A 25,320-nucleotide genomic window follows, 5' to 3' on the forward strand; every position below is an offset into this window, starting at 1 on the left:
AGTTTTCCCGATGCCACCGGGGTGGTGTTGCACTGACGGCTTGAGCCCGCCATCGCTGCTTGCAGCTATATTTATTATTATTTTTTTCCAACGTCTCGGGGGCTTTTGGGGCCCTTAACGTGCTTAAAAAGTCTTGAAAATTGGCACACAGATTGGAACCTGCGGCCATTAGGGCCGGACAGAGACTGATACACGGGCGTGGCACAGGGGCTCTACAGCGCCCCCTGGAATATGGAGGGCCATATATCATACATTCTTGCTCGTAGACGAATGAAACTCGGTACACATATACATCTCATCAATCCAAACAACTTTTGTATTGCATATCATAGGCTCCGCCCAACAGGAAGTTGGCTATTTAGGGTTTAGTATTCAAATTTTTCGTCAAAGTTGTGGGGGCTTTTGGGGTCCTTAACATACTCAAAAACTCTTGAAAATTTGCGCACACTTTGGAATCTGTGGCCTTTAGGAGCCTGCAGAGGCTGGGACCCGGGCGTGGCACAGGGGCTCTACGGCGCCCCCTGGAACACAGTCATAAATGTTGATGTATAGCTCACACATACTTGCACATATTCATATGAAACTCAGTACACATATAGATCTCATCGTGCTGAACAACTTTCGTATTGCATGTCATAGGCTCCACCCAACAGGAAGTCAGCTATTTAGAGTTATGTAAAAAGCGCATGCTCTGGAATTTGAAATACTTGTCATAGGTTTTTTTCTCGATTGCCGCCAAACTTGGTCAACATGATCTCAAGACACTGGGGATGAAAAATTGCCAGGGGATTTTTGATATCTCGAACGGTTTGCTCGTGGCGAGGCGTTGAAATTATGGCGAGAAATGAGAAACAGGAAGTGTCTAATACCGTCCACATACATTTCCTGATTTTAATCAAACTTCATCAGATTATTCGTTGTATGATGTCGATCGCATATATGTGACTATTAGGAGTCAAAGTTATAGCGCCACCAACTGGCAGAAGGAAGTGTGTCATTTTCAAAATGATTTGAATTCAGCATCTTATTATTACTCGATTTGCTTCAAACTTCATCAGAATAATGTTAAAACACAGCCGATATAAATCTGCAAGGGGGATATTGATATCTAAAAAATTGTTGCCGTGGCAACATGTCAAACTGGAATACTTCTCAGGTGATTTTGAGGCAAATAACATACTTAGAATTTCACAAAACTCTGAACACACATCAGTATTTCTGATAGGAACTTAAATTGTGAATGGATTTTGGATAGCTTGAATGGTTTTGCCGTGGTGATTTTTTTAAATGACCTTACAAAGGGAATCATTATTGTATTTTTAAATTGCAGCTTCCAAACACGTCAAAGAATTTTTTCATACAGATGAAAAAGTCATTCTGAGGAAATATGCATAGTTTCACGACTTTACAACACTGTATGGATAACAGAAAATTAAAAAACTCTCAGACATCTCATCTCACTCTGTCCCTCTGTTTGAGTGTGTGTGCTTAGACTTCCATTGTCTGAGAGAAATTGCGCCCCTACAGGTTCAATTCCCGGACTTTTACTTTCACTTTTAAATCGGTTAAAAATACAAATAAATACTTAGATTTAATTCACACTGACAAGCTAAACCAACATATCTGATTATTACCGGTTCAGGGCTCATGGATAAATTATTTCTGGCCAGAGATACGTGAGAAATAGGAGAGATGAATCACCGCTGTGATCACGAGCGTCTGGAGTAAAGAGCTCAGAAAAAACTAATTTATTCCTGTTTTATAGCTTTTAAAAATAAATTATTACAGCGATATCACACAATCAACCAATTAGAACACACCAAGAGCTAAATTCAGATGTTTTTGAACTGTTTGTGTGAAAATGAAATATTTGCAGCTGCCTATCTGAAATCACCGCCTCCGATCAGCGCGTACAGTGTCGAGCTCAAAACAAACGAATTTATTCTTGTTTAAGAGCTTTTTTAAATAAAATATTACCACAAATGCACACAATAGACCCATTGTAACACTACAAGAGGTAAATGCAGGTGTTTGTGACCTGTTTAAGTGTGCAAGACTATTTGAAAGCGCGACTGGCAGAATAACATATATCTCTGGAGCTGCAGGATCCTGCATTTCGTCGTACGAACGAACACATAACGGACAAGATTATTTCAAAACACATAATAGCTTGGCGAATATAAACGAAAACAGCCACGTGAACATAAACTGGATCTACTGGATTTGAATATTAAAGTGACCACATTTACCACTTGCTTCTGTCTTCAATTTTAATCTATATAAAAAAGGAAACTCATTCGACTTGGCTGCTTTTTTAATGTGTGCGTATTTATTTATTTACCTTTTTATACATTTTGTATAATTTCATAGTTTGTGTATTACAATTATAAAAACAAAAATAAATTTAGCCACTCACATAGAAATAGCTTAGGCCTTAACCTTTTTCTGACAGTTTTAGGGATTTTTAAAAATCCTAAAAAAACCTTATTTGTGCTGCAAATAATAATTTCAAACTCATTTGATACTGACCTATGACATCCTGTGACATTATATTTATTTTAACTTACATAATCTCATGGATGTAACAGTAAATCTGTTCAGCTCACAGATCAATACTAAGCTGTAATGCAAGCAGAACTTTCACAAATGCTTATGAGTCATTTAAGGATTTGATAACACTGTAAAATAATGTCTAATTTGTTAACATTAGCAAATGCATTGATAACACTTTATAATAACTGCACTCATTAGTAAATAGTCAGTTCATGCTTTATAAAGCCTTGTCCCAATATCAATAGTCAGTAGTAAGCAGTTTATAAATACAGCTATAAATAGCTTGTCCTTGGTTTATAAGCACATTTATTAAAAAAGAGAGTAAGTTATCTTCCTATGAAAAATAAAAGATAAAAATAAACAAACAACAACACAGATTGATACAGAACTCAGAAATTTTATTGTGGATTTATGATAAAATCAGCCTGTAAATGAATTCATACTCCTCCTCATACTACTCCATACTCCTTTTTCAACATTATGCCAAAATACTGAGATGTTAAATTGTGAATGGGTTTAGGATAGCTTAAATGGTGTTGCCACAGAGATTTATTAAAGTAACATAAAAAAATACAATAGTTATTTTACTATATCTTTACAATTTTTCATTCTAACTCTTCATAATTTTTTATATAAGTAGAAGTCCTCATTTGAAGGAAGCACAGTAAGTTTCATAGCTTTATCATTTTCAAGAGCCAGCATAAAATTTAAACTATCATAACTTATAAATCAAGCTTGCAATTCGTAGTACCTATAATGGCCACCTGAGGGAGCTATAGGATTACTTTTAAATAATTATTGGAGAAACGAGTATGATTTAAATAATTTATAGAAATCTTTCAAATAAAATAATATGTATTTTATGTATTTTACTGATAAAATGACCCTCACTTAATTAGAATAACAAGCTGAAGTATTGTGAACTGTATATTAAGAATAATTCTTTATAGGCTTTATGGACAGATACGTTTTGAGTGACTCTTGAAGGTTCAGCCCCACATCCTCTTTTACCACTGTTTAAAGAATTAATCTTACAGAACAGGTGTGAATGAATTTTGGATAGCTTGAAGGGTTTTGTCGTGGTGATTTTTTTAAATAATAGTAAAAAAGGAACCAGTAAATGTATTTTTATTTTTTTAAAGTGCAGATTCTAAACACTTAAAAAAAAAATGTACACATAAAAGACAAGTCATTCTGAGGCATATTTCCTCAGAATGACTGGTCTCATGACAATAGTTTCATGACTATACAACACTATATGGATGATAGAAAATTAAAAAACTATCATACATCTGATGTCACTCAGTCCCACTGTCACTGTGGGTAATGTGTGTGTGTGTGTGTGTGTGTGTGTGTTAAGTGAATTAGGTGTGAAACTATCAGGGAGCATTTAGTCTCCAGCGCCAACATTTTACAGAACTGCCACTTTCCTGGAGTCTCCAGAATTACTCGGTGTCAGGCTCTGAGAGATCTAAGATTCCAAAAAATGATTTAATTAGAATACCATGAAGTATTGTGAAATACTATATATTAAGACTTTATATATATGCTTTATGAACAGATTAGAGTGACTCGTGAAGGACCAGCACCACCTTCTCTTGTTCGATGGTTTGAGGAGTATATCTTCCAGAATCTGGGATTAAGATTTAGGAGCTCATTTTTATTCCACCTCCTTTCCTGAAAGTCTGTCTTGCAGAATTGACTAAAAATTTATCTTCACATTATTTCCTAATTATTTTGCAATTCTTTTTGTCAGTTCTTCTTGACCTGTTTTTCTCTTCCAGCTTTCCTGGACTATTGTATAGCACTCATAAATGATTAAATAAAAAAATAATGGTAGTTATTAAGATTGATATGGTTAGGAATTGGTAAAATGTGCTTGGAAAAAAATCACAATAAAACAATGTTTTAATGTTTAAGTTTGGAATATTAACTGACGTGAATGAATGCTATATAAATATTGTTCATGTTAACATAATGTTTATAAATGAAATCTTATCGTAAAGTGTTACTAAAGTTATACATATATATTGTTCTGTGAATGTGATTTTAAAGTCTAGATGATTCGGATTAACCCTTTAACTGCCATATCCTTTAAAACCTCACTGCCAGAGGGATATTGTGAATGCATGTGCCCGCTGGGCACAGTTTACCTGATGCCACCGGGGTGGCGATGGCATTGGTGGCTTGAGCCCGACATCGCTGCTTGCAGCTATATTTCTTCTTCTTATTATTATTTTTTTTATTTTTTATTAAACCTTCCGGGGGTTTTTGGAGGCCTTAACATGCTCAAAAACTCTTGAAAATTGGCACACACATTGGAATCTGCGGCCATCAGGACGCCACAGAGACTGGGACCCGGGCGTGGCACAGGGGCTCTACAGCGCCCCCTGGAACACCGTCAGAAATCTTGAACCATAGCTCACACACACTTTCATGTATTTATATGAAACTCAGTACACTTATAGATCTCATTGAGCCGAACAACTTTCGCACTCTATGTCATAGGCTCCGCCCAACAGGAAGTCAGCTATTTAGGGCTGTTTATAAAAAGCATGTTCTGGAATTTGATATACTTGTCATAGGTCTTTTACTTGATTGCCACCAAACTCGGTCAACATGATCTCAAGACATTGGGGATGGAAAATTGCGAGGGGATTTTTGATATCTCGAATGGTTTGCCCGTGGCGAGGCGTTGAAATTATGGCGAGAAATGAGAAACAGGAAATGTCTAATAACATCCACATACATTTCCTGAATTTGATCAAACTTCATTGGTTTGTTCGTTGTATGATACTGATCGTATATATGTGACTATTAAGAGTCAACATTATAGCGCCACCAACTGGCAGCAGGAAGTGTGTCATTTTCCAAATGCTTTGAATTCAGCATCTTATTTTTACTCTATTTACTTAGAACTTCATCAGAATAATGACAAAACATGGCCGATGTAAATCTGTTGTGGGGATATTGATATCTGATATAGTGTTGCCATGGCAACGTGTCAAACTTGAATGTTCTGTTATGGTGAGTTTGAGGCAGACAACAAGCTCATATTTACATGAAACTCAAAACACATATCAGTATTAGTGATAGCTAGACAATGGCAAAAGCTTTTAAAAGGGTGTGAAGGAGGCACTCTATAGCGCCACCTTTTGTCAAAAGTGGGGGGGTTAGTTTTAGCTACAGACACCAAACTTGGTACATAAATTGTTCTTTTCAAGACGGACAACTTTCTAATTCACAGTCATCAGCTACGACCAACAGGAAGTCGGCTATTTTGATTTGAATATTTAAATTGAGCTCTGATTTAATGCATACTCCTCACAGGAAATGTTCACTATACTCACCAAACTTTGTCTACATGTTGAAAAAACATTGAGGAACTTAAATTGCGAACGGATTTTGGTTAGCTTGAACGGTGTTGTCGTGGTGATTTTTTGAAATGACAGTAAAAAGGGAATCATTAATTGTCTTGTATTTTTAAATTGCAGCTTCCAAACACTTAAAAAAAAAATCATACAGAGATCAAATCATTCTGAGGACATATGCATAGTTTCATGACTTTACAACACTGTATGATTAAAAGAAAATTAAAAAACTGTCAGACATCTCAACTCACTCTGTCCCTCTGTTTGAGGAATGTATGTGTGCTGACTGAGTGCATGTGTGTGTGTGAGTGTGTGTGTGTGTGTGTGTCTGTGAGTGGGGGATGGGCATGAGCTGAGTGGCAGACACAATGAGAGAGAGAAAGAGAGAGAGAGAGCGAGAGAGAGAGACTTAATCATCTCTTTAATCACCAGAAAAAAAAAATGTATTTTAAATTGTTATTTTTTGTTGCTTTTGCTAACATTGCTGTTTTCATTACAGCTTAAGAAATCTCTTAGGCCTTATCCTTTTCTGACAGTTTCAGGAATTAAAAACAAAATTCTAAAAATACTTATTTGTGCTGCAAATAATAATTTCAATCTCATTTGATACTGACCTATTCCATCCTGTGACATGACATTTATCTTAATTTACATAATCTCATGGATGTAACAGTAAAACTGTTCAGCTCACAGATGAAGACTAAGCTGTAATGCAAGCAGAACTTTCACAAATGCTTATAAGTCATTAAAGGATTTTATAACACTGTAAAATAATGTCTAATTTGTTAACATTAGTAAATGCATTGGTAACACTTTATAATAACTGCACTCATTAGTAAATAGTCAGTTCATGCTTTATAAAGTCTTGTCCCAACTTAAATAGTCATTAATAAGCAGCTTATAAATACAGCTATAAATAGCTTGATCTTGGTTTATAAGCACATTTATTAAAAAGGAGAGTAAAGGGTCAGTTATCTTCCTATGAAAAATAAAAAAAATGAAAATAAACAAACAACAACAGATTGATACAGAACTCAGAAATGTTATTGTGGATTTATGATAAACTCAGCCTGTAAATGAATTCATTCTCCTCCAAGAAGACACAAGTAGTTCACACCAAACTTTTTTAACATGAAGCCAATATACTGAAGATGTTAAATTGCGAATGGGTTTAGGATACCTTAAATGGTGTGGCCATAGCGATTTATTAAAGTAACATAAAAAATACAATAGTTATTTTACTATATCTTTAAAATTTTTAATTCCAACTCTTCATAATTTTTTATATACGTAGAAGTCATCATTTGAAGGAAGCACAGTAAGTTTCATAGCTTTATCATTTTCAAGAGCCAGCATAAAATTAAAACTATCATAACATATAAATCAAGCTTGCAATTCTTAGTACCAATAATGGCCACCAGATGGAGCTATAGGATTACTTTTAAATAATTGTTGTAGAAACAAGTATGATTTAAATCATTTATAGAAATCTTTCAAAGAAAAATAATATGAATTTTATGTATTTTACTGATAAAATGACCCTCACTTAATTAGAATAACAAGCTGACGTATTGTGAACTGTATATTAAGAATAATTCTTTATAGGCTTTATGGACAGATACGTTTTGAGTGACTCTTGAAGGTTCAGCACCACATCCTCTTTTACCACTGTTTAGAGAATGTATCTTACAGAACAGGTGCGGATGAATTTTGAATGGCTTGAATGGTTTTGTCATGGTGATTTTTTGAAATAACAGTAAAAAAGTAACCAGTAAATGTCTTTTATTTTTTTAAGTGCAGCTTCTAAACGCTTCAAAAAAATGTACACATAGAAGACAAGTCATTCTGAGGAAATATGCATGGTTTCATGACTATACAACACTATATGGATGATAGAAAATTAAAAAACTATCATACATCTGATGTCACTCTGTCCCTCTGTCACTGTGGGTAATGTGTGTCCGATGGTTTGAGGAATATATCTTCCAGAATCCGGGATTAAGATTTAGGAGCTCATTTTTATTCCACCTCCTTTCCTGAAAGTCTGTCTTGCAGAATTGACTAAAAATTAATCTTCACATTAATTCCTAATTATTTTGCAATTATTTTTGTCAGTTCTTCTTGACCTGTTTTTTTTTCTTCTTCTTTTCTGACCTCATGACCCAGTCAGCATTTTTGTACAATGGTCACGTCTTAACTTATCTATTTCTGTATTGCATTTGTGTTTGATATTTCTCATGGGTATTTCATAATTTTCGACTTTGAGTTAAAACAGTTTGAGTTAAAACTCTTTTTTAGCGCATTTCATCTGTAAAAGAAAACATGCCTAATAATTCTGCACATGAATATAAGGAGTTTTTCTCTTCCAGCTTTCCTGGAATATTGTATAGCACTCATAAATGATTAAATAAAAAATAATGGTAGTTATTAAGATTGATATGGCTTGGAATTGGTAAAATGTGCTTGGAAAAAAAATCACAATAAAACAATGTTTTAATGTTTAAGTTTGGAATATTAACTGACATGAATGAATGCTATATAAATATTGTTCATGTTAACATAATGTTTATAAATGAAATCTTATTGTAAAGTGTTACTAAATATATATATATATATATATATATATATATATATATATATATATATGTATATATGTATATGTATATATATATATATATATATATATATATATATATATATATATATATATATATATATATTGTTCTGTGAATGTGATTTTAAAGTCTAGATGATTCGGATTAACCCTTTAACCGCCATATCCTTTAAAACCTCACTGCCAGAGGGATATTGTGAATGCATGTGCCCGCTGGGCACAGTTTACCTGATGCCACCGGGGTGGCGATGGCATTGGTGGCTTGAGCCCGCCATCGCTGCTTGCAGCTATATTTACATTTATTATTCTATTTCTCCTTGTTCTTACCATGAAAATATGCTTTGCTGCCTTAAATTTCAGAAAAATCTGGATCTCAGCTTCAATTGTTCCTAAAAAGGTGTCTGAAGACAAAATGAATCTTATGAGTCTACATTGTCTTTACATGGCAAAAGCCCTGCAAAAGCTGCATTTTAATCCGCATATACTGTATATCAAAAAAGGTACATTTAAGCTGTTGCTTGCTGCATACAGGCAGTGCATTTACACAGAAGTTTTACAGCTGTACAGTTTTTTGTTATATACAACAGTAATGTTTAATTAAATTCAATTTTATTTGTATAGCTATTTTTACAATACAAATCATTGCAGAGCAACTTTACAGAAAATTAATGTTTCTATAATATTTAGTAGTAGCTTATCAGTGGTGACTCAGTTTTTGTACATATGGCAGAAATGTACGGAAAAATCAATTAAAGACGTAATCAAACAGACAATGAACACTATTAACAGCAATTATTATGATGCAGTTAAACTTATTGCAAAATTCGGTAGTTCTGTATGTTTTTCCAGGGTTGAAATAATCTGAGGTCCTCTGAGGGGTTGGGATAGTCTCTTCTCAGGTGTTCTGGATCCAGACTGAAGCTTGTTTAATTAGATTACATGCCGTGGCAAAACAGAGAAACAAATAGAGACCAAGTGTTCCAACCAAGTAAAATTAATTTGTTTAAGCTAAAGAATAATAATGCGAATTTGATCAGATATAATTGCAGTACAAGATTATGAGATGTATTATGTGAATGCTTGGCCAAAGAGATGTCTTTAATCTAGATTTAAACAGAAAGAGTGTGTCTGAACCCCAAATGTTATTAGGAAGGCTATTCCGGAGCTTGGTACTTTGGGATTGTAGAGTGGTAGAAGACTAGTTAGGTACAGAGGAGCTAAACCATTAAGGGCCTTATACATATATGTAGGTAAGTAATAATATTTTGTAACTGATATGGAACTTGATAGGCAGCCAGTGCAGAGAAAATTGGGGTAATATGATCATATTTTCTTGACCTGGTAAGAACTCTAGCCGCTGCATTTTGGACTACCTGTAGCTTGTTTATTGAAGATGCAGGACAACCCCCTGGCAGTGCATTACAATAATCCAGTCTACAGGTCATGAATGCATGAACTAGCTTTCCTGCATCAGAAACAGGTACCATGTTTCGTGGCTTGGCAATGTTTCGAAATGCTGTTTTTGTAACATGGGAAATATGATTTTCAAAAGACAAGTTTATGTCTAATAAATAACACCCAGATTTTTGAGGACTGTAGAGAAATCTGTCTAGTTGCAAATTGTAATCTTCAAGATTGTGTGTGCTGTTTTTTGGTCCAATAAGTAATATCTCTGTCTTATCCGAATATAATATGAGAAAATTATTGGTCATCCAATCTTTTAAATTTTTAACATACTTAGATAATTTAGAAGTTTAATCTGGTCTCGATGAGATATATAGTTGAGTATCATCAGCATTACATCGGAAACTATTCCCACATTTTCTAATAACATTACCAAGGGGCAACATGTATATTGAAAATAGCAGAGGACTTGGGACAGATCCTTGTGGCACTCCATATTTAACTGGTGATAAATTAGATGACTACCCATTTAAATATAAAAAGTTGGACCTAAACCATCTTCGAGCCTGCCCTTCAATACCTATATAGTTTTGTAATCGCTCTATGAGTACAGTATGTGATGATCTATGGTGTCGAATGTGGCACTAAGATTAAGTAAAACTGGCAATTAGATGCAGACTTAGTCTGGCGCTAGAAGCAAGTCATTTGTAATTTCAACAAGTGCAGTTTCAGTGCTATGGTGGAACCTGAAACCTGACTGAAATTCTTCATACAGATCATTTAAGGCTGCACTGATGCTGCATCATTTGCATACCCTCTGATCCTCTTCTGATACTGGGGTTTTTATGCAGATGTTAAAGTCCACAATACTTCTGAAACAAAATTCTACGGGCTAAACTTGAACTTTTTGGGTAAATATAATGTTCAGGGAAAACAAAGCACTGCATACCAACACCAAAACATCATCCTTACCATGATTGAAGAGGTGAAATGGTGTTGAGCTTCTTTGAACAGCCAAGATCAATTAACTCCAAGAGGAAACAAGACTACAGCAGCTGTGCAGCCATGTTCCATGATTTAAAACTCAAGTTGGTTACAAAATTGGATTTTAAGTTTTAAAATTTGTTTTAGGATTAAAAAATTCTAATCCTGGGCTTTAAGGGATACTTTACTCAAAAATTAAGATTCAATTATTTCCTCATGTTGTTCCAAACGTTTATGCATTTTTCCCCTCTTGATCAAATCAGAAGATATTTAAGAATGTTGGCAGCCAAATAGCTTTTGTTCCCATTGACTTCCATTGTATTCTTTGTCCATATAATGGAAGTAAAAGGAACCAAAACTTGTCACCAACATTCTTCAAAATAGTTTGTTCCATCTAATAAGAAAAAAGTTATACAGGTTGTTACTGACATTAGAAGTAAATGATAACCAAATTGTAATTTTTAATTCATAAATACGGTTCTCAGTTTCGTCTTTAAAGCACATGGTGATCAAAAAGCTATAAATATCAGTATAACATATCAGTTTGCATCTGAAGAACCATTCATCCTAAAATCAAGGTTCACAAACTGTTCCTCGCAGCTGTATTTATGCATATGATTTCTACATGAATATGGTAATAAGATTCTCTGATTCCCGCTGCTGAAGTGAGGGAGCCGACGGGAGGAGAATTTTTGCAGCAAGACATCCCACTGTGTTCCAGCATAAGGAGTATTTACTGTAGCTGTGCGACTCCCTCAGTTTGCTCTAGTGTCTCACAGGCTCTCCAGCAACCGTACATGCAACAGATTAACAGAATGAGAAAGTCTTTATATAAAATGGTCAGCAGCGAGATGCAAAGGAGCATTGAGAACGCCCACATCATCACCAGTCACGTGGCAGCAGTTTAATTCAGCCTCGCTGATTCAGGCAGACATGGTCAATAGTCAAGAGCACAGGGACAGACAAAAGGCCTTGTGCGTTCTTAGATGAGATCATGTGTTTTGGGTTTGTGTTAGTCCAACAGTGCAGTGTTTGTTGGATGGTTTTTAGCTGTAGACAGGCTGTACCACAAATCAGGTCCTAAACATTGGACGGTACAGGCTGTCACCACTTCTGAGTGTACTGTTTGCCTCAGATGCAGCAGTGTTTACTGTGAAGCAAACACACTGTGACCCTTTCAGGTTGAGATTGTACAGTGCTGCTCAGTTCTCACTGCTTAGACAAGCACAGAACTTTCTTTCTGCTCCCACAATTATGATAATACTTGACTAATAATAATAATAGTTTACTGGTAAGTGTTATCAGAAGAAACTGTTTGGGTTTTGCAACGCAACATAGTAACTTGGTGCATATGCTGTCACAGTGATACTTTACAGTGGGTTTTGAACCATTGTAGTAAATTTAATGGCCATAAATGTTTTTTTGTTTTTGCTTTTTGCCACAAAGCTGTATTTTGTATTAAAAGTAAATTAAAATGGGTGTTCTTAGACCTGTTAAGCAAAACACGTTGAAAATTGTCTCCGCTTTAATTACTTTTGTGTTTTCCTGTAAAGGCAAAGCTGATTTTTCAAAGCAGATTTCAGCCTTTGCTTCAATGTCTCATGATCCTTCAGAAATCATTCCAATATACTGATTTGGTGTATTATTATCAATGTTAAAAACATTTTTGTGTAAACCATGTAGCATTTTTCAGGATTCTTTGATGAATAGAAAGTTCAAAAATGTATGTAAATTTGTAACATTGTCTTTTTAAGTCAAGCAAATGTGTTGTTGCTTAATAAAATTATTAATGAAAAAATTGTAATGACCCCTAGCTAGTGAGATTTTAAAACACTACCCATCAACTTGCATTTTCTTTTTGGTGTAAGGGAGGGCAGCTAGGAAGAGCTGTGCAGGTAAACCTCACTCACCTGTGGTCTTTAGTTTTCTTGTTGGCATACTTTCATCTCATGCTGGAAGCTCCGGTTTGAATCCCGGTTGAGTAGAACATGAAGGGTTATACTGGTCAAGTGTCATGTTAATCTTTTTTTTCTTTTTCTGTGCAGACTGTGAGCATCTGATCAGGCGGATGTTGGTGTTAGACCCCTCCAAGCGTCTGTCTATAGGACAAATAAAGGAACACAAGTGGATGGTGATGGAGGTGCCTGTGCAGCGGCCGATGTTATATCAGCAGACTGTAGAGGGGGAGGCTGGTGTGGGAGAATACAGTGAACAGGTGCTCCGATTGATGCACAGCCTGGGCATCGATCAGCACAAAACCATAGAGGTGAGAAATGACACAAATTTTAAGAAATGAACTTACACGCTTAATATTCATAACAGGCTTGACTAGTGTGTCTCTTTTTTGATAATTTCTCCATCTGTTCTGCAGTCTCTTCAGAATAAGAGTTATAATCATTTTGCTGCTATCTACTACTTGCTGGTTGAGAGGCTAAAGGCTCACCGCTGCAGTTTCCCAGTGGAGCCCCGACTCGATGCCCGCCAGAGACGTCCCAGTACGATTGCAGAGCAGACTGTGGTCAAGGTATTACTCTTCAAATTGCCTCTGAAAATGAAATTAATAGCAATGTAAAAAACGGCATTGGCCATGCAGTTGACTGTTTCTGTTGGTCTATCTCTTTTTCTGCACTGTAGGCGAGCAGCGCTGCTCCTCAGGTGAGCCTCCTGCCTCAGAACATACGCCTCCTGCGATCCCCAGCTGTGCCTCAAGCCTCTGCAGACTCCTTCACGTTTCCACAGTCCTCCTGTGCTACAGAACACAGTCTTATGGAGGAGGAGGTTGGGACTCCCAAAGTGAGTGAAAAATGGATTAGAGGTTGAATTATGGGGGAATTAAGCTTTTGTTACTCTGTAGCCTGTTTAGGCTGTAGCATAGCAAATGTTTAAGATCTCCTAAATTTTGAGTGCCAATACCGTCGTTAGATGAAATGGAGACCGAGAACCAGTCCAATATATAGTTTTTGTTGAAGGGCAATATTTTTCCATTATATTTTTTAAGGTATAGATAGGATGGATGGATAAAAGACGGGTAGATAGACCGATGTATGGATCAAGGACTGATGGATGGATAGATTAAGGATGGACAGACAGACAGATAGATAGATATAAGATGGATGGATGAATCATAGATAGATAGATAGATAGATAGATAAGCTGGTACAAACATCTGTTGTGACAGGAGTTGAGTCTGACTGCAGACCGTTGAGTGCTCTTGCACTCCTTCCCTACATTGCTGTTAAGCAACTTCAGTCCTTACTAGGTCATGCAGTGGGCCTGGCTGTTTGGTCAGGCCTCCTCATCACGCCTGCTCCCCGAGGAGCCTTTTGTTCAGAACCATCCTGACAGACGGCCAGATCGGCTGCCAGCTTGGCATACAGAACAGGAATAACAGCACAGGAGCCGGCAAGCTCTGCCACTCCATCTCCTCACTAGAGTCCTAGTTACGCTGTCTTCATTTTTATCTGTCTGTCTCTCTCTCAGTTGTCACTCTGAGATTGTAGTCTGCTCTCTCCTAGACTCTTCTTTCATGCAAATACTTAGTTTTGTTTTAATGCCTTTTGTGTCGATGAGGGAGAAGCTGTTTACTTTGATGTTTTTTAGCAGCCTTAGTCATTTTTGTCTCTGTGCCTTTCTGATGGTGAGGTGAGACATACACTATGAGTGTTTCCCCTTGAGGCCATCCACAGCTGTTTGGCTTACATAAGCAGGTCAGACTGCAGTCGTCTCTGGCAGTCACACACATTGGACGTGACAGCTGTCCATTCGCTTCGGCTTAGTCATTCCACTCTTTCTTCTTTCTCTTTTTCACTCTCACATTCAAGCACACCACAAACTGTCTGGCTTTGTGTGCGCTGGTATTTTAGTTCGGAAATGTGGAGTTATTGCGCATTCATGGCTTTCATACTGAACATTGCATCAGCCAGTTCCTCTCTTGAAAAAATGTGTTCAATAAACAATCCCTCACAAAATTCCTCTTATTGTAAAACATGTATCAGTAAATGTTACCTTTATTCATGTTTGGGTGTGGTTTTGCAGAGGAAATAATTGATGCAAAACTCAGTAGGAAGTCATTTGGATGGTATTAATATTAATTAAATTTATGATATTCAAATAGGATATTTAGTGCAAAAAAAATTATTGTTACACATCAAGTTTAATTGAAACTGAAAATGTAGCTTTGGCAAGTTTGTGTTTTACATGTTATTTCAGTTAACCTTTATTTTGTTTCAAATAAAATTTTTTATTTTTTATCTTTTTTTTTATCACAAACTGATTAGGTGATTTAAAAAAAAAGTATTTTTATGATTGGATTGTGGATAGGAGAACTAGTTGACATTAGCAAAAAACTAAACTTTACAAAAAGGTGACAAAAAATTGCACAAATAGTCTGTTTTCAGACAGGTTTCCCCAAACAAACCCTCATGTGCTATTGCCTGTTTGTTGGGCAAACAAATAGAGCAATGTTTTGAAAGCACCACAGAGATGGTGTTTACACTTTTAGGGTAAATAAATGGCAACAAATGGCTTATTTATTTTAAAAAAATGACACTTTCCCTTTAAGATCAGAGGAATTGTGACACTCTCTCCAATATGACATGTTTAAAATATGAAGCTTGATCTCAGAGAGTACCGCACAACCTCTGGTGGGGAGGGGATGGCTGGGATTGCATAATTTGCTCTGAGTCTGTATAATCACACCGTTTGTGTGTGAATAACAAAGGGACGGGGAAAATGATGGGCTCAAATGTAAAAAAATGAAAACAAAAGAGACAGATGAAGGAAAGAAGAAAAAGAAAGGGTCTGGAGCTGTTCTTTAAATGTGTGTTGGAATAACAGCATTCCTGGCCCAGCATGCTGCAGGAAACTCAACTCATCCAGATGATCCATGTCGGTTGAATTTGTGTTTGATGGCATGTCTCAGTGTACTCCGTCTGCATGTGGCTCTGACGGCCCTCTCAGCCAAAACACACTTCCTGTCCCTGCATTCCAGACTTCCACCCCCTCCTCTCCAGCTCACTCACTCCTTTGAGCAAAAAGCAAGAGTGAAAGAGAGGGAGCAATAAAAAGAGGCAAAAAGGGAGAGAATGCCGTGTTTTTGTTTACTCTCACTCTCACCCAAATCATTATGTGTTCATGAAGTTCGGCCTGTCATCGCAAAGTTTGTGTTTGGTGCTGACCGAGTAGATGTGCCTCAGGACTGTGAGTGACTTGTGAGGGCTGATGGGAGATTAGAAGATGTCCTTTGGAAACACAATGCTTGAAGGCATGTTAGTGAAATTTCTTATCTACATACTGTTGTAAGTGAGAGTTCATCCAAAGACATAGAAACATCCTTAAAGGCTGTCATCTTACAGATCTTTTAAAGGGGTCATGTGATGCGATTTCAAGTTTACCTTTCTCTTGGGAGTGTTACAAGCTGTTTGTGAATAGATAAGATCCATAGAGATATCCTTTTTAAAACTTATGAATCAACCACGCCTACCTAAAATGGCTCGTTTAAACACGTCTACATCACGATGTGGGTAGGTTTGCATAACGCCACCCAAATGTTCACGCAAAGAAAGAAGGCGTAACTTTATTGTTTATTATTAAAAATTCTGTCATTAATTACTCAACCTCATGCGACTTGATTTCTCAAAATTGTGACTTTATAGTTATCAGTTTTTAGCTTGCAATGTGACTTTATATTTCAAAACTAAATAACTTTATCATAATTGTGACTTTCTATTCTGTAACTCTGGTGGTGGCCGCCCTAGCATAGATCAGCTCTAGTAAAGAAAATGTTCTGGTCAAGTCAGGATTAATCCTAACAGATTTAAATTAACCCAGGATAGCAAAAAAAAAAAGAAAGAAGAAAAAACACCCGTTACAATATTAAATAAAAATAAAAACAGTCAAAGTAAACTCTGTTCACAAGGGAAGTTTAATCCACAATGCCCATTAGAAGAAAAAAAAAAACTTGTTTTAAGATAGCGAACGAAAAAGATAAAACAAGCACTACAAAATACAGCACTTCAGTTCTATTCAAGTTTGAAATCAGTGCAGAAATTACGTCATGCTAATTCAAATTCCCAACACATGGAGATTCTCGTCCACAATCATAAATTGTCTATAGAAAAAGAGGAAAAAAAGAGAAACATTAAACATTTTGTGAATGTGCGAAAGTGACTGTTGTGTGTGTGTGTGAGTGCGTGTGTAGTAGTGAATGTGTGTGTGTGTAATGGCAGTCATGCGGTCATGAAGGAAACAGGAGACTGTAGCGGATTTTGTCAGACACCAGGACAGGTGGATAAGCAGCCGTTACTTGTCTTCAGACCAGCTTTACTAAACCGCTTTACTTTCCTGCCGTTGTTAATTGAAACAGTCCACCCCAATCACGCAAAGTGAAAGTGAACGATTTCCACATTGCCTCACTCTCCCTTTCTGGAAATAACCAACCAATGGTTGTAATAAATAAATAACAATTTCAAATTAATATCTCTAAATTATGAATTTATAGTTTTCAACTGTGCTTTTCATCCCACAATATGACTTTATATTACAAAATTATGGCTTTATCGTAATTGGCATTGCAATTTCAGTTCTCAAAAATGACTATTTCACATAATTGTGAGTATATAATATGACTTAATGTTTAGCAAAGTTATTTATTTCTAATGGTTGTAACTATAGTTCTAGGAAATGCGACTTTATAGCTGTATAGCTTTTTTTCTCACAATGTGACTGTCACACACAGACACAAACACACACACACACACAAACACACACAGACAAACACATACACAGACACACACACACATACAGGTGCATCTCAATAAATTAGAATGTCATGGAAAAGTTCATTTCAGTAATGCAACCAAAACTGTGAAACTTGTATATTGAACTCTTCTCTTTTCTTTTAATTGTGATGATTTTGGCTCACATTTAACAAAAATCTACCTCTATATATATGACTGTATCATAAATCATAATTGCGACTTTATATTTCACAATTGTGGCTATATAATTTACAATATGACTTAGTCCTGTATCTTGCTGTGTTAATATCTTATATTTGTTTCTGGTAATTGCAACTAAATTTCTTAGAAATACAGTACATTATATTTTGAGATTATAAGTTTATCATAAACCTATTTTGCATCTATTTCACAGTTGCAACTTATTCTCTTATGCAACCATATCTTTTGTTGCAACTGAGTCTCAGGTTTGTGACTTTGAATTAATATCTCCCATTAGGGATTTTCAGGTCTTCTAGAAAAGCTTTCCAAATACATTTTGCTACAAAAAACAACAACATTGTATTTAGAGATCTTTATATTGTTTTGCAGGTCAATGGCTGCATGCTGGACCCCCTGCCCCCTGTGGCTGTTCGCAAATCCAGCGTCTCGTCCCCCAGCAACATGATGGAGACATCTATTGATGAGGGCATCGAGACGGAGGAGCTGGACACTGAGGATGATCATACTCATGTCTTCAATGCCTATCAGACGGCCCGCTTTGGTCAGCGCAGACACACGCTGTCTGAGGTCACCAACCAGCCAGGAATCATTACCAGTGGAGGTGGGTGTGGATTCAGGGTAACCACAAGGTTATGGGTTCAAACCCCACTTCATAATCAATGTTTTAAAGGGATAGTTCACCCAAAAATGTAAATTTGATGTTCATCTGCTTACCCCCAGAGCATCCAAGATGTAGGTGACTTTGTTTCTTCAGTAGAACACAAAGATTTTGAACTCAGACAATTGCAGTCTGTCAGCCTTATAATGGAGTTTCTTATGTTTTGTGTCTTTACACATCAATGTATCGTCACGAGCTGCAGGGTTAAATTTGGTTTTGTTTGTATGTTTATTGTAGTTTTATTGTATGTTTTAGCTGTGATTCCCATTCACCTCCATTATAAGACTGACAGACTGTTTCAGAAGGGAACTGACTGTCTTCTGAAAAGTTTACGTGGTATTTTCTTTAAATCTCGTCTCGTTCATATTAAAGCAGTGTTTCAGCTCAGTGCAGCTTTGTTTAAATTAAATGCAGTTTTGCTTCAAATTGGGTTATTATTAAATTAAATTATGTATATGATTATTATTATATAACTAAATTATATGAAATGATATAAATATGTATATGAATTATATAACCAAAAATTTATCTCATACTGGCCCATGCCTATTACTCATAAACCTCCTGGATTTCATCCAAAATATCTTACATCTTTGAGTGTTCCTGTAGCTCAATTGGTAGAGCATTGGATCAAGGTTGGGGGTTCGATTCCCCGGGAACACATGATAGGTAAAAATTGATAGCTTGAATGCACTGTAAGTCGCTTTGGATAAAAGCGTCTACTAAATGCACAAATTTAATTTTAATTTAACTTTAATTTAATCACTGTGTTCTGAAGATGGAAAAGGTTTTACGGGTTTGGAACAACATGGGGGTAAGTGATTAATGACAGAATTTTCATTTTGGGGTGGAGTATCCCTTTAAGACTATAAATCTTTGTCACCTTTCTTTCTCAACCAGGTAAACTGTTCAGCGTGGGTCATAACCCTTCTCTGGGTAGCGTGGACTCCGAGTACGACATGGGCTCTATGCACAGTGACCTCAGTCTCCTGGAGGACGCACCCTCTCTTAACGAGGTGGTCCTGGCTAACACACCAGTCACCCGCTTGACTCCGCCCTTCATGAGTGCTCTGCCTGCTAACCCTGCCATGCAGGCACTGGGCGCCCAGAGGAGAGAGACACACAACCGCTCTCCCATCAGCTTCCGCGAGGGCCGCAGAGCATCAGACACCTCACTCACACAAGGTGAGCAGCATCCTGTGACTTTATATACGATCATACCAAAGTCACAAGATTTCTTTTAAGTAATACTTTTATTTTGCAAGGATGCATTAAAATGTACAGTAATGTAAATGTTAAGCAGCACAAATCAGCATATTAGAATGACCATGTGACACTTAGTTTGTTATACTGATCAATTCTAATGGATAAAATCATTTTAATAAGTGCACAATTTTGAACATTTACTAATTATCTCAGATGTTTGAACTCCACTGTGGTTTATGCATTAGATTAAATATCTCTTCCTTCTCTTTCTCTCACGCTTACTGTTATTTTCACACTCTCTCTCCCTGTTTCTCTCTTGTTTTCCTCTAAATGCACCACCCCCTGTCAGATGATTCACTGAGTGAATCAGAGAGCGCTTTGAAGATCAGGCCAACTCGGTCCTATTGAGTTCTCTCATCCTGTGTCCTGAATAATTACCCTTAATCACTTGAAGTCCTAAAATAACCTGAGAATCCTTTTTTCAAACCTCTTCCGTTCAGCAGCAGAGGAGTCAAGAGCCACTAAAAAGCATTTTAATGTACACTTGAGCAATGAATAAAGCATTTGCAGCCTGCCTGGACATATCTTCTCCTGAAATAGACTGATTAGCTACGTTAAGTGAGGTCACATGGTAGAACCACACCGGAGCAGTCAAAGGTGGTGTTGGCTTGAAGGAATGAGAGTCACTTCCTGTTTTCTGACACTCCCTTGTGAAAATTCATGACCACACATGGATGTGGACACCGGGGGTGGAACATCATCTGATGGTCTGTAAGTCATTTGCAAATACAGTCCTATTATTCATAATCTTACTCCTTCCTCCATGTAGGTTTGGTGGCCTTTAGACAGCACCTACAGAATCTGGCACGGACCAAAGGTATCCTGGAGCTAAATAAGGTGTATGAGCAGATGGGCTCTGGAGAAACCCCTTCCCTGGGGCTACTGAGCCCTCAGGCCCATCCACATGACTTATTGGATCCTGCACTACAGGTCAGTTCTCAAGGGAAGCTATTAGAAATCACAGATTTGAGCTAACCCAATCAGTTTTGTAGCAACCCTTACAATCAGGAATGACTAATGCAGAGGTTTTAAACTCAGTGCCGCCTGGAGGTCTGCATAAAAAAAATGGTTAGAATAAGTTAAAATAGTAACTACATATGTTATTATGTGTTTTTACATAGTTACCAAATTTGAAGATATAACGGTTTCATTATACTTTCAAAACCGGTCAGAAATTCTGACAAAATTATTACGTCCTAATTTTAAAACATGAGAAGTAATAAACAGGTCTGTATTTATTTTAAAGATTTATATATATATATATATATATATATATATATATATATATATATATATATATATATATATATATAATCTCTCTGTTTATCTCTCTCTTTCATTTCTGAAGAATCACGTGACACTCAATCTTTTATACAGATAACATATTTCTACGTAAAATAGTTCAAATAGATTTCAATTAAATTATTTTATTCTATTGACTCTATTCCTGATATATATATATATATATATATATATATATATAAATTATGTATGTATGTATGTTTGTATGTCCTGGGTACCAAAACCCTCTCAATCTCTTTTGAATTTTTTTTTGTGAAATGCATAATTCCAAGAAGCACTGTGCATTACTTTGGTTGGAAAGTATCAGAATGCCCTTCCTTGAACTCTTCTACCCTTCTAACCTCCCTACTGACACACAGACAGCCCCGCTTATGTAATTACTGGACAAGAAGCAGCCAATTGTCAGTTGTTTACTGTCCATCCGGCAAGCCCAATGAATGCAGCCATTGTTGTGTAACAGGCTGGTGACTGGTTCCCAATGCTCCAATGCAGACCCACCAAAGACAGAGATTTAGTATGAATCAATGAATAAACACTTATGGGAATAACACGCAGGGATACCAACACAGAGCACGCCAATGTCTAGGTGAAGTCTGAGGGGAAAAAATCAGCTCGAAATCAAGTTCATTTTACTAGGCTAATATTGCAGAAAAAGAGCAGTGAAAATGACCTTCCATTAGAGGCATGTGGCATGGTAAGGATTAGCTACTGGAGCAGACTGGCATGTTTTTCCCAGAATCCCTCTGGGTCAGCGGACAGCTATTCAGCCTTTTCATAACCAAGTGATGAATTCATGCATTCGAGTGCACAGCCGTCAATGTGGCTGCCTAGAGAGGCGCTGACATGTTTTCTATGTGTATGTATGGTGTGTGCAGGAGGAAAGAGGTCAGCACGACATGGCTATGTTTTCAGGAGGAACCCACCCAGCACTGTTGTCAAGGAGACAGAGTCTGGAGCCGCAGTACCTCTCTCACAGAATACAGGTGACACACCATTATTTCTGCCAACATCATCTAAATAACTCTCATCTGAGGTGTGTGTGCAATAATAAAGCACATTTCCAAAGCCTCATGGTCTATTGTTGGTGTTGGTTTCTAATTACACTTTATGACAGACATACCTTTTACTACTAATTTATCTCACCTGGTGGAAGAACCACATAGCAAGATCCTACCAACCGCCAAGAATACCCTAGAAACCACATAATACTATGCCAGCAGCCGCATACAGTATCTTTTGTCAGTGAGTTTTGTAGTAGTTTCTTGACATTTGCAGATAATGTAATTTATTATTTAATACTCTAGCAGTTAGCAAATGGGATCAAATCCGACTCGCAACATTCTCTGCTTGTGTTGTATTGTGTCCTCTTTCTGCTATTGCTATCAATAAAAGTGTTAAGGTCACAAGTTCACTGCAGTATTTCTGAAGTTGTTCATGGCAGAATGATTTCTACAGCTCTGCATTTCAAAATCCTTGACATTGTGTATCTCTCTACAGAAAGCCACACTGATGGCCAACAGCCCCAGCAGCTGTCAGATGTTCTGCAAAGAAACTCCTCGCAGTCTGGAGCAGCAGCTGCAGGAACACAGGTACTAAAGTTTACTCTGCTTTCCCTTGATGTCAAACCCTTTATCTCTGAAGCATGTTTCATTACACTGTGCTGGTTTAACCCTGTGAGAACTTTTTTTTTATTTAGTCAACCCTTTTAAAGAGATTTTTAACATAGTTAAATAGATACATCACCCAAAAATGAAAATGCTGTCATTAATTACTTGCCCTCATGTCATTCCAAACTTATAAGACCTTCGTTCATCCTCAAAACACCAATTTTAGATCATTTTTATGAAATCCGACAGCTTTCTTATCCTCCATGGAGAGCAAAGCAACTGAAATGTTCCCACATCCAGAAACGTATTAAGGACATCGTTAAAATAGTCCATGTGACATCAGGGTACTATCATAGTTTTACGAAGCTACGAGAATACTTTTTGTGTACAAAGAAATCAAAATTTAAGGAAAAAAAGAAAACTTTATTTAACAATTCTTCTCCTCCTCATCCCGTCTCCAGCGGTACACTAGTATCACGAAGTATCACGATGCATGTGCTTGCTTCCGCTTTATGTAAACAATACATGTGTTAACATAAGCAGCAGCACCATACGCATGCTCTGTTTACATGATGTGGAAGCAAGTGCATGTGTCCTGATACCTTCCACAGTGGCTGTGCCACTGAGAGCTCTCGGATTTAATTAAAAATATCTTAATTAAGTCTTACGGGTTTGGAACGACATGAGGGTGAGTAATTAATGACAGAATTTCCATTTTTGGGTGAACTATACCCTTAAACCAAATACAGTTTTGGAGTTTTTAGCTAAAATAAATGTTAAAAACCTAATACAATTATTCTCGCCGTGAAAATAGCCACAGAAGCTGGCATGCCATTAAACACAAACAAACTTTCCCTTGATGTCAAACCAGTGATCCATCTGTTAAACCCCTTGTGTTTGATCTGCAGGCTGCAACAGAAACGTCTGTATCTTCAGAAACAATCACAAATGCAGGTTTACTTCAACCAGATGCACATTGTGGAGGATCCTTATGCTCCCTGTGCAACCATGGGCCACCAGGATTCTGGAGCCCCACCTCAGCCACAGGGTTCAATAACACCAGCACATCACCAGACGCAGAGCCCCCAGGCCTCACCTCAGTTTGCACACTCACAGCCGCTTGGCCCCCTAATGGAGCCTAACCCAGAATCCTTGAGCTATGAACCCTACCTGGGCCATTACGCTCAGCTGCAGCCTCTGCCACAAAGCTTCTCCGCTCAGCTGCATCCCCAACAGCTAGAGCCCCTGAACTACACCTACCCACCCTGCGATCCAAGCCACTCCACCCCAGGAGAAGTGCAGTATCCGGAGCAATTCGACTATCCGCTTGATCCGGGGCAGCCGCCTCAAACCGCAGAGGGCGGCGCGGCTGGGTACAAAGGGCTGGCGTTGGCCGACCCATTTCTGGACAGTGAAATGATGGAGACGGTGGACTCCCAGCATGGTTTTGTGATGGTAAACTAAGCCGAGTCTCGAATAACCAGTATTACCATGATTTCTGACTCACTATGGATGAATTGATGGATGAGATGACATCACAGGGACGGATTGAGTTTTGTACGTTCAATGTTTAGGTTGTGGCGAACGTGAGCTGTGATCTTTATACTTCACGAAACTCCTCCCTACCTCCCTCCTCGTTCTCCAGTGGTCCCACCTGCTGCTCTCTCACAATAGAGTGCCGGATGGTGTGGCGTGTGGGCAAGCCGCATCGGGGGCTCACCTCCTCTCGCCTCCGAACCGACTGCAGGATAGGAGCTGCTCGCTACGGGCCCGTATGTAGCACAAAGACAGCCTAGATCTGCGATACAGAGCCTGTTCGACAGCACAATTAAATATTGACACGTTTTGTACTGAACAAAATTACTCAAAGCGTCTGACTTTGATTATGAAAGACTAGTCATGCGCACTCAGTAAGTGCAATGTTAGTTAAGAACATATGGCAATATTGAAGCAATATACTGATTCATCTGGAACTGAAAAAAGAAGCCATTAGTTGGAACTGCACCACCCAAAACTGCTATCACCAGATGTTTCTCAACTTTCCAACGGCCAAAACTGCAGATATTTGTGGACAAAGCTGTGATTTTGATCCTTTTTTATTGGATTCCCTCCTCACGCTCATCCTAAAGGCCCTCAAATTTGCAATCTGCTCTCCTTAAACCACAACAGTGTTATTTTGTTTGCTTGTATCACAGTTCCTCAGAATTTACATAATGTGAAAGATGAGTCATGACTCTCTTTACATGTTGGTGATTAATAAGGAGTGGTTTAGAAGTCAGATGCCATCACCTCAATGGGTGGTGTTGGTATGCGTTTAAATGATTTAGAATTCAATTATTGTTATTTTGTTGGTATTTACCCCTTTACACTAGCATACACATCAGCATTTATGTTTGGTCACAAGACACTGGATAGTTCGGCCAATTCATTGCATTTATGACAGACAAAACAGAAATTGTTTTTGTTAGCAGTACTTAGTAAATCTGTTCTACTTGAAATGACAAGTCTGTGACTAAACTCAGATATCAGATATTCTACAGAAAATGATAATCACGCAAACTGATCACAATGTTCGAAGCTTTGTAACAGAACATGTATTAAG

At 37.3% G+C, this 25,320-nt stretch overlaps 1 protein-coding gene across 2 annotated transcripts in view; it reads left to right on the forward strand.

The window, feature by feature from the left end:
* Positions 1-25,300, forward strand: part of sik2b (salt-inducible kinase 2b) — a 93,628-nt gene extending 68,328 nt beyond the window's left edge. For both annotated transcript variants that reach the window (XM_026282383.1, XM_026282384.1), the window contains 9 exons: positions 12,972-13,192; positions 13,298-13,450; positions 13,561-13,719; positions 18,255-18,486; positions 19,444-19,728; positions 20,579-20,739; positions 21,987-22,094; positions 22,609-22,700; positions 23,627-25,300. In XM_026282383.1, coding sequence (XP_026138168.1) covers positions 12,972-13,192; positions 13,298-13,450; positions 13,561-13,719; positions 18,255-18,486; positions 19,444-19,728; positions 20,579-20,739; positions 21,987-22,094; positions 22,609-22,700; positions 23,627-24,182 — 1,967 coding nt within the window. In that variant the 3' untranslated portion in view covers positions 24,183-25,300. The remainder of the gene's footprint in view (positions 1-12,971; positions 13,193-13,297; positions 13,451-13,560; positions 13,720-18,254; positions 18,487-19,443; positions 19,729-20,578; positions 20,740-21,986; positions 22,095-22,608; positions 22,701-23,626) is intronic.
* Positions 25,301-25,320: the final 20 nt, after the last annotated feature.

Source organism: Carassius auratus, chromosome 15 (genome assembly GCF_003368295.1).
Source record: "Carassius auratus strain Wakin chromosome 15, ASM336829v1, whole genome shotgun sequence".
Lineage (NCBI taxonomy): Eukaryota > Metazoa > Chordata > Actinopteri > Cypriniformes > Cyprinidae > Carassius > Carassius auratus.